Genomic DNA, 16,759 nt, shown 5'->3' with positions numbered 1-16,759 from the left:
TGTCCTGTTCTCTCACATCCCAGATTCTCTGTAGAATGTGTTATACTTTTTGGATGTTTGGCTGACTGGAACTTCAAGTGAAGAAATAAGTCCAAGGAAAAGTGCCAGTGTAGCAAATGGTGCTGTTGACCACAAAGTCCAGCATGTTACTTTTATCAAACCCACAAGGCCTGTTTGGAATGGATAAACCTGATTCATAGAGGAAGGAGGACTCTGCCACAGCAGCATGAGCTGTTGCTTATGTAACACAAGTTTGAATTAGACTAGTTTATATCTCAACTGAGTTAACACCAGAATTTATTTTTTACAGGTACTGTCAGACCAAAATTGTGTAAATTGTTTTGTTCAAACTTTTGGTTTTGGGTATATTTTTCTAATCAGGAAATCTCATTGTTTCTACAAAATTAATATATGCTTCACATTTGAAGAATATATGTTCAGGAATGGTGGAATAAGGATCATAACAGGCTTCGTTGAGACCTGTGTGCTTGCGAGTTATATGGCATTGTCCACTCTAAGTGTATTTTTTAATTAATTCACCAAAAATGCCTTTGTTTATGTCCAGATAGACCTCTAACAGCAATGTTTTATTTCTGGTCTCTTCCTATAACAGCTTGTCAATGTAGTTTCAGTATGAGATGGGTACAGTAAAGACATGCCTTTACTTTTAATTTTCCTAACCTCAAGTAATGTATGGGAAAGTGGCAGAATACATCACACGCTATTTAATTTTGTTTGGTAACTCCTCTGTTGAAATATTAAAGGTGATACCTTCAAAATCGTATTTTTATAAACAGCTTTTTGGGATGGGCAACTAGCCTGATAAGACCCTGAAAAAAGCTAGCCTGTGACAGCAAGGTGTGGTAACCATGTGTCTGTGGTGACATGACAACTGAGCCTGATGTTCACCTATGTGAAGTTCCCCAGAGGTTTCTGGAGGGCCATCAGTAGCAGGATTTCCTATTCTTTAAATTAAGGGCACTGAAAAATCTGTAGTTCCCTTGCCATCATCCTGGCCAAGATCAGTTGATTGTGTACAGTTCGAAAATTGAATCATCTTCATCCACCTGACAGACTGGTTATTGCGGTGAGACATTCGGGCTAATGGAGCTATTCTGTCTTTGAGTCTGAATATTATGAGAAATCTGAATCAACATGACAAAGCAAGCCATTAACCCAGAACACTTCAGTGGTCTTATTAACTTGCTTCCTTACTCAGTGACAATCTCTCCAAGCCAATTCTGCCTGATGTCATTGATCATCTTGTTTGAATAAACCATTAAAAACGTGACAAAATTAACTTAATGGTTATTGTGATGAGTTGTTTAGCAGTATGGATCAAGAAAGCGTCAGATTCGATCCACATGGTACATAATTAACTGATCTCAGCAAAGATGACAGGGAACTACAGATTTTTTAGTGCCTTTGATTTAGAGAGTGGGAAATCCTGCTACTAATCACCCTCCTTTGGGAACTATGCATAGCTGAACATCATGTAAGGATAGAGATCAGGCTCAGTTGTCATGCCCCCACAGACACATGGCTACCATACCTTGCTGCTACGGGCTACCTTTTTTCAGGATCTTATCAAATAAAGTTGACAGAAAAAATTGCTCAAATTTGTTACTTTGAAAGGGATATTTGTAGTGAAACTTCCTGCATCATAAGAGGACTTGTATTTAGGTGGTTTAAATTCTTTTACAGGGATGAAGCTGCATGCTTTGCCATTCAAAAAGGTTTGCAAGCTTCACGTAGCAGCATAAAATATTTTAAACACAATGATATGGATGACCTGGAACGGCTACTGAAAGAACAGGAACTTGAGGACCAGAAAGTAAGATGCAGTTAACCTTGTTGTAGCCAAATAAAATAACAAGAGTACTTTGTTTAGAATGTGTTCCATCTTTTAGCTGTAGATATTTTCAAAATGCATTTCAAATTATTTTTTCAAGAATCCTCGCAAAGCACGTGTAACCCGACGATTTCTTTTAGTGGAAGGATTGTACTTGAATACTGGATACATTTGTCCACTCCCAGAACTGGTAAGGGAAGAGAAAAATTATCCACCTGTATTTCCTTCATTTCAAAGAAAGGATAGCTAGTCTGTTAGGGTGGAAATATAGGGAAGAATTTTCCCCCCATGTGGGGGGGGGCGGTGGGAACAAGCACAAATCCAATCAGCGCCCCCAATTGGGTGCGCGCTGCCGTTTTACATGGGTGGACCAATTAAGGCCCGTCCAGCATGACGCACACCCGGAAGCGCTGTGCGCTCCCTGTGTGGGCGGGGGGGATTCCCTGAGTCGGAGCCTGCGCTCTTTCACACGTGCATGCGAAAGAGCGCAGAAACCTCCCTGAGGCATGGAGGTGTCTAAGGGAGATTAGTTTAAGTTGTAGAAAGTTTATTAAAGGTGGAAAAAATTTTAAGGACATGTCCCCTCATGTGAAACTGTCACATGAGCTGGGACATGTCCATTAATTTTTTCAAAATTTTTTATTTAATTAATAAACCCTTCATGAAACCTCATCCCAACCGTGGTTGAGGTTTCATGAAAAATGTGAAGGCTGCCTGGGCTCTTCGCCTGCCCGCCAACCTCAAGGTTGGATAGGCAGCATTCTTAATAACTTCAATTAGTTTAATAATGGCCTTAATAGGCCTTTGACAGTCGAGCGTGCAGCCGATGCGGATGCGCGCCCGCCGAACTGACAGTCTAAATGACGAGCAGTGACGTTGGGAGGCACGCCCAATGTCACCGCACATCATTTTACGCGTTGGCAAGTGGGCCCTGCTCACCGACAGGAAAATTCAGCCTATAGCCACTGTAATGACAGAAACCGGAAGTATTAGTGCATTCTGGTATTCTTAAAACTTTTGAATGTTCTAAAATTAGTTTATACATCTTACTTTGCAGGTAAAACTAAAATATAAATACAAAGTGCGGATATTCTTGGAAGAAAGTTTATCTTTTGGCGTTCTAGGAGAGCATGGGCGAGGTGTAACTGAACATTTTGGTGTGAATGTAAGTTTTTCTTTCTTGCTTCCTGTAGGCAAATAGATTTGTAGAACACTGATTGCATTGCTACAGTAACATTATGGCTATGCTACTGGACTAGTAATCCAAAGGTGTGTACCAATAGTATGACTTCAAATCCACCATGACAGTTTGATAATTTGAATTCAGTTTTTGGAAAAAAACCTGGAAATAAAAAGCAGGTAACAGTTAAAGTGACAGTGAAGCAGTAAGATTGTCCTAAAAAACTAATTGGTTTGCCAAGAAAACCTTCCTCTCTGTCCTATATATCATGTAATCTTACAGCAAAAAAAAGATGCCATTTGGACCATTGTGTGTCTGTGGTAACTGTTTGAAAGAGCTATCCAATTAGTCCCACTCTCCAACTCTGTCCACATATTCCTGAATATATGTGTAAACCTTTTGGCCTCTGCAGCCTATTCTGCCATTCAATTAGACCTTGGCTGATCTGTCACCAAGGGGATACAACCTTAGTTTGTGTAATCTCTCCTCATAGCTTAATCTTTGGAGTCCAGGTGCCATTCCAGTAAATTTATGCAGCATTTCCTCCAAGGCCAAATATATCCTTCCGAAGGTGCGATGCCCAAAGCTGCTCTCAGTACTTCAGAAGTGGTCTAACCAGGGCTTTGTATAGTTGAAGCATGACTTCTACCCTTTGTCTTCTAGTACACTAGAAATAAAGGCCAACCTTTTATGATTTGTTGTACCTGTTCATGACATTTTAATGATCTTTGTACCTAGATCCCCAAGTCTGTTTGGACCTCCACTGTTTCGAACGTGTTTTCATTTAGAAAATATGCTGTTCCATCGTTTTGAGCTCCAAAGTAGATGACCCCACATTTGCTTCTATTGAAGTCCATTTGCCATAGTTTTGCCCATTCACTTTTTCAGTATCTCTTTGTAATTTTATGCTTCCATCCAGGGCCATAGAGAAAAATTATGAGCCCTGGTTCTTCTCCTGTTTCTGGGCCCCTTATTTTCCCCCTTTATCCTTGACAGCTTCTGTCAAGCGCCTTCGCAATGTGCTTTGGGATCCTAAAGAATAGTGCAACACAGAAGGAGACCATTCAGCCATCGAGTCCGTGCCAATTCTTTCGAAGAGAAATCCAGTTGTTCTTACCACATCACCACCCCCCAACCCAACCACCTACTGTTCCCTAATTTTTTTTCCTCCTCGTTTTTATCCAGTTTCTTTTTAAACACTAATTTGAATCTGTATCCACCACAATATCAGTGAGGGAATGCATTCCAACTCCTAATCACTCTTCCTGTAAAAGGTTTTCCTCTTGTCAGCTCTGGTTCTTTTGCCAGTTAACTTAAATGAAGTTAAATCTGGACCATCTGATGATAGATCCTTCAGCCATTGGAAACAATTTCTATTTATTCTATCCAACCCTTCATAATTTTATACACCTCATCAAATCCCCTCTGACTTCTTTGCTGTAAGGAGAACAACTCCAGCTTGTCTAATTCCTCATCCCTCTAGTAAATCTCTTCTGAACCCTCCACAAAGCCTTCACATCCTTTGGACGCCCAGAATTGGGAACCCTAGTTACAGTGGAGCCACACTATTTTATTTGGGTTTGGCAAAATTTCTTGACTTTTGTACTCTCTGCCTCTAATTATAAAACCAATCGAAAGTGCAGGTTTCAGTATGATGCACTTTACAACCTCAACTTTGTCAGACAACTTGGTGATTCATATTATGCAACCTGCACCACTTATTTAGACCTGGCTTTGTTCAACATCCAAAACACTTGAACCTCTCAAGCACAACAAATAGTATCTAATGTACAAATTAGAACATCTTGAACTACAGTGACATATTTGATTGGCACATGACTCCTGGTTTCACTTCCAAGTTTAAAAATTGCAAAACCTTCCTGGAAGGTAGCACCATTCAGTTCACCCGCAATAATGTGCTGGTTCTATTCACATAGTGGACTTTGTTAATAGAATAATTACACTTTGCATTGACTGATAAATATTTTCTCATTTTAAATTGTAACTAACTACGCTGGAGCATATAACAGGAGAGAAAAGTACTGCAGATGCTGGAAACCTGAAACATAAACAGAAAATGCTGGAAATACTCAGCAAGCCAGGCAGTGGAGAGAGAAACATACTCAACGCTTGAGGCCCATGAATTGGTGAATTCTGACAAAAGGTCACTGACCTCAGTTTGTCTCTGCACAGATGCTGCCAGGCATTCTGCGCATTTCCAACACTCCCATTTCTATTGGACCAAAAATAGCCCATTTTGCCAACCTTCAAAATCGATCAGACTTCTTGTGAGCCTCTCATTCCCCTTCAACAGAAAACCCAGCAGCAGCTGCTTGAGATCTGGTTTGGCACAGCATTGACATGAATTTTAAAAAGATATGAAGAAAACATAAACAACTTGCTGAGCAAAAAAAGTCAAATGTCAAGGCAATAAATTAGTCATTTTAAAACATGAGTGATAATTGATCATTTAAAAAATGACCATCAAAACCTGCCAAGCAGCTGAGCTAACTAATAAAACTTTTTTTTTGCCTTGTTGCTTAAGAAGCAGAGCGAGAGAGAGAGATAGACTACCAAGTCCTGGTCGCAAGGGAAGTGGAGGGGAAGATCGAGGAGGACCTCATGCAATTTTCATGTACCCACTTCATCTGCATCATTGCAACATTGGCCCATGCTGTTCCAGAGCTGCATCCTCTTCATCTGAGATGCTTGGGCGTTCTGCACACAGCAAGTGTGTTTTCCAAGGCCCGGAGAGGAGGATGCACTGGCAATGATGCACCTCCCTGATTGATCTCCCTGGAGGCGGCCAGTTGGCATGCTTTGTCCAGAAGCTCCATCGCATTAGGGACAGCGGCCAGCTTTCAGAGCCGTGACATGGATTTAGTGTGGCTTGTAGACATGGCTGTCTGCTGCCTGTGCAGAGAGGCAGCACTGGGAAAGCAAAAGCTGAAAATTGAGCCCCGGACCCAATATTTTGCACCTTGTGCACCCCTCCCTCTCCAGGCCTTGCTTCCATCTACACTGTTTACTTTGCCATCTCTGTGTCATCAGCAAATTTGGATATGTGGCTTTCTATTCTATCTTCTAAGCTGTTAACTAATATGCTAAAAAGTTGTGGCCCCAACACAGAATCATTAAGGAATATGAAACAACTAGAGAAGAGCCAATACTTATCGATGGAAAGCCAATAAACCCTGGTTGCCAGCAACACCCGAACCCTGGGATGTGGGGGTGCATGTTGAAGGTTGTGCTTCTGAGATGTTTAGTACAAATGTAAGATGTTATATAAATATAAAATGCGCAGCAGGTTGTTTTGAATGTTGTATTTTTGGTTTCCTAAGTAACTAATCGTCTCCCATGGTTTTGCACATGCGGAATCAAAACCAGGGTACTTTGCAGGTGAAGCAGGATGTGAAATTTTGTTGGCAATGCCATCGCTTAGTATCAATGCCCTCGGAATGATGCAACCATATGCTGTTTTTAATAGATGCTTCCATCTTGAGGCAAAAACTTGATAATCCTCTTCCTCTCCATTCAAATAATAGATTAATGACATAGACCTTATAAGTGCAAATATGGAGAACTCCTTGGCCTCCATTGGAGGATTTTGCTGTGGAAGATCATTTGTTATCGATCACCAGGTAGGTCTCCTTTTAAGTTTACACATTAAATTGTCTATTTCCCCCCGCACCGCCACCACCACCAGATCTGATCTCACAATCAGATACCCCACCAGCATCACTGTTGAGGTACATACATAATCACTGGTGAATTGGTGAATTAGCAGAAGGTAACTGGCACCTGTGAAAGGAAAACTTCCCAATGGGGATAAAAATTCAGAAACAAAGGAAAGTATGAAGTTTTTAAATTATTTCATTGAATTAAAAGATCACCATTATAGATAGAAACATGTCCCTGCTAGATTTTTAAAAATCAATTATTTTTCCCAAATGAACCTGCTCTGGGAATGATCCTCTATTAAACCAGTTGACTTATAGATTTGTCACTATTTCTCAAACTGATGATTTACATTATATAAAGAACCCCAAATTCTTGCCTTTGTTCATTTTATAATCCCTTGTTTTAATGCAATTGTTTCATCAGTTAATTTGAAAACAGTAAGTTAGTTTACTTGAAATCCTAAACATTATATTCTTGAGGTAAGCTTTCCTAAAGATTCATTTCAATTAATGCATTTTTATATTCTTCCCTTAAGCGGCTTTCTGGACAAGGTTATTGTTTCTCAGCATCTTTACCACCAATGCTTGCTTCTGCTGCCATTGAGGCTCTCAACATTATGGAAGATGATCCAGGTATTGAAATTACTAACTTTGATTTAATATGAGCTAATTTAGTTTCATGTGGCTTTGCTTGTCCGGGCACCAAAGTAATACGTCACAGATCAGCATAATCCCGCCCACGATTACATTTAATTTATAATCCAAAAAGGAAATAGCAACTGTAAACTGATTTTATCTCTACAGAAAGGGTGAAGTCAAACTTAAGAGCCATCGTAGTGCAATGCATATGTGTCCCCAAGTGCTTGATTTCAGCTAGGCAAAGCTTTGGTATTAAATTAACTGTGTTGTCAGCAGTAATTGCTTTCCAAATGCCATGAAAAAAACTTTGGCATTTTTAATATTAAAAAAAATTCTCAATATAGTGACAGACTTGAAGTCAGAATGATTTTTTAAAAATTTGTTCATGGGCTGTGTGTTTATTGCTCATCTCTAATTGCCCTTGAGAAAGTGATAGTGAGTTGATTTCTGTTCATAGGTCTTAAATGCTTTGGAGTAAAAGCAGTATTTATGGCCTAACAATTGCTGAGTGAGTGAATTTTTGTAAGCATTTAACAATTAGGTATGAATCTGCAATTTACATTACATCTGTTAACATAACAAAATACAAATGTTTAAACTGTTTTGCAGATATTTTCAGATTATTAAAACAAAAATGTCAACGAATTCATTATGCATTGCAGGGGTAAGTACTTGTGTGTTAAAGTAGTGTGAAATTGAACTTTGTAACTGTTTAACTACTGGCTAACATATCTAAAGCCTTCAGCGAATCTATTATATAATTATGTTTATTTTTAATTATCGCTTTACCTCAATAATTTGAAACAACATGTTGTTTTCTTATGTGAACATTAAGCCTTTTTTGCATTGTAGATACTGTGATAGACGCAGCACTTGATCATGCCACAAAGGGAGAATTTATATTTCTTAAACTAACCAGTGTGATTTTAAGGACTGACATTTGTAGCTTCGTTTTAAAAAAAACTACAAATGTTAGTTGAGGGAAGAATATTGGCCATGATACCAGAAGAGCTCTGCTCTTTGAGCAATGTCACGGGGACTTCAATATTTACCTGAATAGGCCAACATTGGTTCTGTTCTGGAGTATCGGTCTCGATTAGAAACCCAGGTCCTGATGCATGGGGCTTAAACTCGTAGCCTTCTAACTCCATTACAGGAGTTTGACCAACTGAGCCAAGTGAACTATAATATTGTTCGCCATTTAAAGTTAAATTGAAAAACTAATATGCTTAGCAGCTCTTCTGTTATGACTCTACATCCTTCATAATTTTAGAAGACTATAGAATAGAATTATGCTGAAGTTTCTTTTGATTTTATATTTTTACATTGCAGCATCTCAGGTCTGAAGGTTGTGGGAGAGCCATTTTCTCCAGCCATTCATCTGCAACTGGCAAGGAGCAGAGGATCACGAGAAAATGATGTTAAGCTACTTCAGGAAATTGTTGATTATGTAAGTTTTTTTTTAAAGCAGCAATGTGCAAATGTTTTGAATGGTTAAACACTGAACCTGACACAAAGTGCTCTTGTTAATCTCGGTTGACTATTGTGAAAAAGATTGCACAGCATGCTCTGGTGTATATTTATTTTATACCATTTAAAATTTGTAATAAACATGAAATAGGTTTTCTGTTTTCACCCCCTTCCAAAATTGTAAATCTGTTGACACAGAGTTTAATAGTGAAGGCTGATCGCAGTAAAATGTTTGGGACTGTGAAGTTGACTTGCGCAGTACATGCGACAGATATCTAGGTATGATTGAAAGGCGGTGCTTGAATTCAGATGACCAGAGGGGTAATTAATAATTATCAAAGATTAAATTACTGTTTGAAAATTGTATGTATATATGTATGGTCTTCACAATTCAGAATTAACAATTGACAAAATTGTGTTGTGAATTTGCGCTTGATTTGCACACAAATTTTGGAATCAATTTATATTAATGCATGTGTGGCAAACTTTAATAAAATACTACTTAGAACATAAATCCTATAAGGATGTAGAATGAAGCAGTTGATATTTACACTACATGTTATACTTTTTTAAGCTACTTTGTTTTAATTGTGATATGTTTTAACAGTGCATGAATCGAGGGATTGCATTAACTCAAGCACGCTACTTGGACAAGGAAGAAAAGATTTTGCCTCCACCAAGGTAAATGTTGCTCATTTTTATATAATAATTATAATAGGCTGGATTTTGTGGTCAGTGGTGAAGCAGGAAAGCTGCCCAGACATCCTCTGGTGTGAATGGCAGATTAAATCTGACACCAGATCAAGTGAATCTCTTGTCATGCGGCAGCAGTGGCATCAACAAGCAGATAAGCAATCACATTGAAGTATTTACACAAGACTAAGAAGTTAAAAGCACTTGATTTTCAGATAGCAAATTAAATGATAACGATTGGATAAAGAAAGAAGCAAAAATAGACATCTTTTAAAAAAATAAAATAAAAATATAATTTTTTAATCATAATGGAAAAATTTGACAAACCACAAATATAAAATGGGCTTTTCAGGCTCAATGAAGGCGTTTAGCAGTAATTATGAAGTTTGCATGCCGTTAAAAACCCAATTGCACCTCATTCAAAATGGTGTAACTTTTTCAAGGGTTTTTTAAGTGGCACTAACCACAGAAGATTGGAAACAAAAACAAAAATACCTGGAAAAACTCAGCAGGTCTGGCAGCAACTGTGGAGAGGAGCACAGTTAACGTTTCGAGTCCGCATGACTCTTCAACAGAACTAAGGAAAAATAGAAAAGGGGTGAAATATAAACTGGTTTAATGGGGGCGTTGGGACAAGAAGAGCTGGATAGAGGGCCAGTGATAGGTGGAGATAACCAAAAGATGTCACAGACAAAAGGACAAAGAGGTGTTGAAGGTGGTGATATTATCTAAAGGAATGTGCTCCTCCATGACACCCTGGTCCACTCCTCCATCACCCCCTACACCTCAACCCCCTCCCATGGCACCTTCCCATGCAACCGCAGAAGATGCAACACCTGCCCCTTCACTTCCCCTCTCCCCACCGTCCAAGGGCCCAAACACTCCTTTCAAGTGAAGCAGCATTTCACTTGCACTTCCCTCAACTTAGTCTACTGCATTCGTTGCTCCCAATGCGGTTTCCTCTACATTGGAGAGACCAAACGCAGACTGGATGACCGCTTTGCAGAACACCTTTGGTCTGTCCGCAAGCATGACCCAGACCTCCCTGTCGCTTGCCATTTCAACACTCCACCCTGCTCTCATGCCCACATGTCCGTCCTTGGCTTGCTGCATTGTTCCAGTGAAGCTCAACGCAAACTGGAGGAACAGCACCTCATCTTCCAACTAGGCACTTTACAGCCTTCCGGACTGAATATTGAGTTCAACAATTTTAGATCATGAACTCTCTCCTCCATCCCCACCCCCTTTCCGATTTTCCCCCTCCTTTTTGTTTTTTCCAATAATTTATATAGATTTTTCTTTTCCCACCTATTTCCATTATTTTTTAATGTATTTCCATCCGTTGTTTTATCTCTACCTTTTAGCCTTTTTCGATTCCTTCACCCCACCCCCACTAGGGCTATCTGTACCTTGCTCGTCCTGCTTTCTACCCTTAATTAGCACATTCCTTTAGACAAAATCACCACCTTCAATACCTCTTTGTCCTTTTGTCTGTGACATCTTTTGGTTATCTCCACCTATAACTGGCCCTCTATCCAGCTCTTCTTGTCCCAACCCCCTCCTTAAACCAGCTTATATTTCACCCCTTTTCTATTGTTCCTTAGTTCTGTTGAAGAGTCATGCGGACTCGAAACGTTAACTGTGCTCCTCTCCACAGTTGCTGCCAGACCTGCTGAGTTTTTCCAGGAATTTTTTTTTGTTTTGGATTTCCAGCACCCGCAGTTTTTTGCTTTTACAGAAGATTGGAAGTTCTGGTCAATTCTATATTTCCCTATTAATTGCAATCTGGTTGAACAGTAACCCTCCGAAGAAGCATAGACTTCTATGTTATTCTGTGCATGCATGGCCTCCAAAATTTGCTGTCAGTTTCAGTGCAGTGTTGCCACCACAAAATCCAAGCCATTGTAAAGATGATCCCTATTTTTCTGACTAGTTTTCTCAGCATTGGTTGCCATTAACTTAGGATCCTGCAATTTTTGTCCTTGTTATCTTTCATTCCTGTGCTGGTTTTGTTTCATTTGCAGTAAAGGAAATTTTTTAATTAAAGAACGATCTATGGTAAAACCAATCTATCTCACTCCATCTATTTCAATGTAGAAGCTAAAGGCTATATTTGATCCCGTAAAACCTGTTGTCATTAATGACCTCTTCCAGCACCGACAGTTTTATGGACTTCCTGAGGATTATTTTTCCCATCTGTTTCTCTCAACTCCAGGTATTGAGTCCTTGCTTGGTATAGTTCAAAGGTACAGGAATAGGCCATGTAGCCCCTCTAGCCTTTTCTACCATTCAGTGGTGTCATGGCTGATTTGTAACCTAACTCCACATACTTGCTTCTCTCCATACCCTTCAATACCTTTAGTTAACAAAAATCTATCAGTTTCAGATTTAAAGTTAATAAAACAATCAAGCATCAGTTGCCATCTGCAGATCAGAGTTGCACACTTCTACCCTTTGCTGGAGAAGTATTTTGAACTTCACTCCTGAAAGCCTAAATATTACAGCCAGGCTTATGTTCCCCCCCTTCTCAACTCCCCAATCAGCAGAAATAGTGTCTCCCTATCTGTTTCCCTTTAATATCTTGAAAGCTTCTATCACATCACCCATTAGCTTTCTAAATTCCAGGATTATAACCCTAGCTGTGTAATCTCTCCTCATATTTTAATACTTGGAGTCTAGGTATCATTCTGCTCTGCCTTCAATTCTTCCAAAGTGTGGTGCCCAGAACTGAATACAGTACTCCAGGTTTGGTCTAACCAGTGCTTTGTATAGCTGTGGGATAACTTCTATCTTCTTTCGTCCTAGCCCTCCAAAGATAAAGCTCAGCATTCCATTAGCCATTTTGAATATTTTCTGTATGTGGACAAGTCTGTTTAGACCGCCATTGTTTCTAGCTTTACACCATTTAGAAAGTACTTAATTTAGCCTTCATTGGTCCAAAGCAGATGAGCTCACACTTGCTTACATTGAAATCCATTTGCCATATTTCTGCCCATGAATTAATATCTCTTTGTAATTTTATGCTCCCATCTACAGTTCTTGCAGTAACATCTGCACTTATATCCTTGTTAAACTTTGATACGTCTCTCTCTCTTTCTCTCACATATCCTCTTAAGTTAATAATTTCAGTGAATGATTGAGGCTTCAACACAGATTCCTATGAAAAACCACTAGTTACATCCTGACCATTAGAGTTGTTGCCAATTATCACTACTCTCTTGCCACCTCCTGTTCAGCCAAATTCCCAACCAAGTTGCAATTTGTTTTCAATTCCATGAGCTTCATCTTTAGTTAATGGTTTCTTATGAGTTAAGTCCACATAAATAACATCCATGGACATGCCCTAGTTACTGTAGCTCTCCTATTGTGTGTTACCCAAGGTTTGGGTGAAGACCGTCCCAACTGTACAGCTCCTACTTTCCCCAATACTGGTGCCAGCATCTCATGAATTGATACCCATTTCTCCCACACCAATCTTTGAGCCACTCATTCAACTCCCTAATCTTATTTACCCAACACCAATTTGCTCTTGGCTCAGGTAATAATCCAGAAATTACCTGCTTTAATTTAGCCCTAAACTGCTCATACTTCCTAAGCAGAGCCTCTTTCCTAGTCCTATTTATGTCATTAGTACCTATGTGGACCACGACCACTGGATCCTCCCCCTCCCACTGTAAGTTTCCCTCCAGCCCAGAACAGAGACCCTGAACCCTGGCACTAGGCAGGCAACACAGCCTTCTGGACTCTTACACCCGGCCGCAGAGAACTATCTATCCCCGACTATACCATACTGCCCCTTACTATTACTACATTCCTATTTACTCCCCCTGCTTGAATAGCATCCTGTACGCTGGTGCCATGGCCAGTTTGCTCATCCACCCTGCAGCCCCCACTTTCATCCATACAGGTTACAAACACCTCAAACCTGTTGGACAATTGCAAAGGCTGAGGCTCCTCCGCTACTGGTTTAGTTATTGGTTTCGAATCATATTCGTGGATCTAAGTTTAAGGTTTGGTATCCCAAGCATTTAAATAAAGCAAAAAACTGGAGTATGCAATCCTATTTTATACATAACTAAAAGGAATAGCCTTTAGAACACTTTTGTTACAGATAATTTACAATTGTTTATACTATTAGAATTGACTCCTGTAGACAAGTGAACCCATTGTAATGATAATATAAATAATATAGCTTTTTAATTGGATTCTTAGTGTGCGGGTGGTGGTTACTATAGAATTAACAGAGGAAGAGTTGGACAGGGCAGCAACATTAATCCAGGAAGCATCGAAATGCATCCTTCGCTAGGATTTTGTGATATTTATGATCTTTGTGGACCAGAAATCGCACAGGGACATTATGCCCTAAAGGACTGTACTTGCAGAATGTGTAGAAACAGATCAATATCTGCTGAAAATAAGGATTACCAACTACAGTAAATGAACTCAACCTTTTTTTTACATATTTTGTTAAAATTATGGAAATTGTACTAATGAACTTGAGTACATTTGTGTTGCAAATAAGTGCAAAAAAATGATTGTTTCAAAGTATGGTCAACTAAGGGCCAGAAAACTTTCTATCCTACAGTTTCTTATCCAGAATTTTCTCTTCATTTTGTAATAATAAATGTATTTTTTGCAACATTCATAACAACTGTGTGCCTAAAAGTAATGAGCTGTAGGCAAGTTCCTAAAGGAATTGGTTGGTAAATTCGTATTTAAATGAGAATGTGATGTAAAGGTTTAACTTTGTATAAGGAGCTAAAATGTATTGACTATTTAAGATTACCAACTTTGCTAATTATACTATAAAACTATTTTTCATATCTGCTGTGTGAGAATTTGGCTGTTTTTGTGTTTGCCGCATATTTAGAAAAACAGTTACCCTCATTGACATTGGCGTGGATGTGTTATTCCCTAAGTTATTGATTCTGTTTGATATTAAGATGGAAGTAGCTGAAGAAATATTGCTAATCAACTTAATTTTAGGTTTAAAAATTTCTTATTGTCTATGTGATCAACCCATTTTAAATGTGCTAGTAGCATACTTAATTTTGGTTGGAACTAGAAAGAAAACACAAGGTGGAAGGGCTTGACATGATAGCTGTATGCAATCATGTAACGCTACCTGTTCAACCTTCACTTGTTCACCGTTCTGGAGGAGGAGGATATGGCTAAATCTCTCAGCCAGAGATAATTTTATAGATCAGTTCTGAAGACACTTTTGACTTACCAAATTATTGTAAAACACAGTGGGATCTAGACAAGTACACATGGTCCCATTCAACCTTACAATGTACGGTTCCAATCTTTTATGTAATATAACATTTCTCAGCAAATTAGTTGTGCTCCCATCAGGGTTCTGCTGTGTTACTTTTAAAATATATGATAACCTTGTCATGCAAAAATTTGAACAAATTTACAGATTTGTATTTGACATGACATTACTGAAAGTGACCATCAGCATTCTTTTGTATTGACAAGTGTAGGAAATCCAGAAGTGTGACATTTATGTGCTGTTAAAATTTGTATAGAGATTTGTTAGTTTTCTGGTGAAATTGGTTTCATGTAGATTTTAATAGTTTACAGGATTTACAGCACTAAATGCAAGAACTGTGCAACATTTTTTGAACGTTTATAACTGCAGAGCAATTGCTGAAAAGCTATTATTTAATTATTGCATGAAAGGAGGAAAGGAAATTGTGCTTTAAAAGTGTTCTGCACTCTTGGTGATTGGCGAGGTTATTTTTGTAATCTGTGCTTTTTACTGTTTAATTCAGTGCATTACTTTACCCAGGACTTAAGAACATCAAGTCTTTCCTACCTTTGATTTTTTTTCCCCAAGGGAAGGGGTTTGTCAGTTTACAGATGCATTTGTTATATACCTCTACTTTAGAACTGCACTGTACATGTGCATTGGAAAATTGCACAGCACGTAGTCAGATATGTAACAATATGTGGAATTGCAACTGGTATTTTCATTGGAGTTAAAATGTAGGCACCATTATAATCTTGCAGCTGGCAAGTCAACTGCATAATAAGACCAAAAATCACGAGTAAAAGTGTGTTTTATATATTATCGAAATGTGTACCACAATAAAATTTTATACTGAGTGTCTGCCTGAAGCATTGTCATTTTTAAACTGATCCTAAACTAACTTGTATTAACGGGCTCTTCATGACCCTCTAATCATAGAGAGTATCATTGTTACCATCATAATTCATAGCTTTGCACATTATATTGAAATCTCATCTCGCACTCTCCCTACATTTACTGACTCAGCAGTCAAGACTTAATGCTTTAGCCACCTAACTGTACAGCCAGACACTAGCACACCGACATCCTGCATCAAACATATTGTCTCAACATTTACCTGAGCCCTATGCCACTGTTTCAGGGACAATGAACGATGGTCAACACCATCATCAGAAAATGTTTTCAATTATTGCTATGAATTATAATGTTTCTGTTCTATTTTACAACTGTCATTTTGTTGAAATTCCGGCAAGTAAGGTGCATCCTTCTATTTAAATAGCATAAACACTTGCCTTTGTAAAGCAGAGCGTAAAAATTCCAGTAATGCAGATATGCCACTGTCCTGTGGCAGGGTGGGACTCCATTAGTGATCCTGTCCCAATTACCACATATTAGGATAGGAACCTCAAAGTAATAGGACTACTGCGGTGTCCACTGCACAACTCTGGCGAAATATTGGAGCAGCAAAAGGCCTGTCTGCTAGACCAGGGGAAACAAACAGGCTGTTTTAGCTGGCAATTTGGAGGATGGCAATCTCCTTTTCTGACACTCCCAATTCAAATGGCACTGCATCTCCTTTGGATCAATCATGATTTGAATCCAGTATTGCATTGACATGTACACAGGCTTCCTGCAGACACTGTTAACCCAGCCAAAACGCAACATATTTGACAGGATTTCTGGGGAACTCCAAATCCTGTCATAAGTGCCTCAGAAAGCAAAGTTGGAATGTTGGGATGATGTTATTTGAAGACAATTTAGGCTTCAGCTAGTTTAGCTTTGCAGTAAAGGGAAGCCAAAGCTACAATGCTAATTGGCCAGCAAGGTGGCTTGAAGACTAGGTGTTTCAAGGTTTCCGTCCAAAGATAAAAGTTGTAATTTAGCAGTTAGAAGGGACACCGAGGCTGCAAACCTGATTGGCTAGAAGCATGGTCTTGGGCCTAGGGTGTTCTGAGGACTTCCAGCTAGAGATACAAATTAAGGTTAGATTG

General features: G+C 39.0%; 1 protein-coding gene across 6 annotated transcripts in view; it reads left to right on the top strand.

Moving 5' to 3' along the window:
- Nucleotides 1-15,625, top strand: part of sptlc1 (serine palmitoyltransferase, long chain base subunit 1) — a 53,447-nt gene extending 37,822 nt beyond the window's left edge. For all 6 annotated transcript variants that reach the window (XM_078568832.1, XM_078568805.1, XM_078568814.1 and 3 more), the window contains 9 exons: nucleotides 1,705-1,834; nucleotides 1,953-2,042; nucleotides 2,910-3,017; nucleotides 6,578-6,673; nucleotides 7,249-7,345; nucleotides 7,961-8,015; nucleotides 8,684-8,801; nucleotides 9,429-9,502; nucleotides 13,727-15,625. In XM_078568832.1, the coding sequence (XP_078424958.1) occupies nucleotides 1,705-1,834; nucleotides 1,953-2,042; nucleotides 2,910-3,017; nucleotides 6,578-6,673; nucleotides 7,249-7,345; nucleotides 7,961-8,015; nucleotides 8,684-8,801; nucleotides 9,429-9,502; nucleotides 13,727-13,820 (862 nt within the window). In that variant the 3' untranslated portion in view covers nucleotides 13,821-15,625. The remainder of the gene's footprint in view (nucleotides 1-1,704; nucleotides 1,835-1,952; nucleotides 2,043-2,909; nucleotides 3,018-6,577; nucleotides 6,674-7,248; nucleotides 7,346-7,960; nucleotides 8,016-8,683; nucleotides 8,802-9,428; nucleotides 9,503-13,726) is intronic.
- The last annotated feature ends 1,134 nt before the right edge of the window (nucleotides 15,626-16,759 follow it).

Source organism: Cetorhinus maximus, chromosome 2, assembly GCF_964194155.1.
Source record: "Cetorhinus maximus chromosome 2, sCetMax3.hap1.1, whole genome shotgun sequence".
In the NCBI taxonomy this organism is placed as follows: Eukaryota; Metazoa; Chordata; class Chondrichthyes; order Lamniformes; family Cetorhinidae; genus Cetorhinus; species Cetorhinus maximus.
Note: the sequence above shows the minus strand (reverse complement) of the source record. Positions and strands in the feature narration are given on the sequence as shown.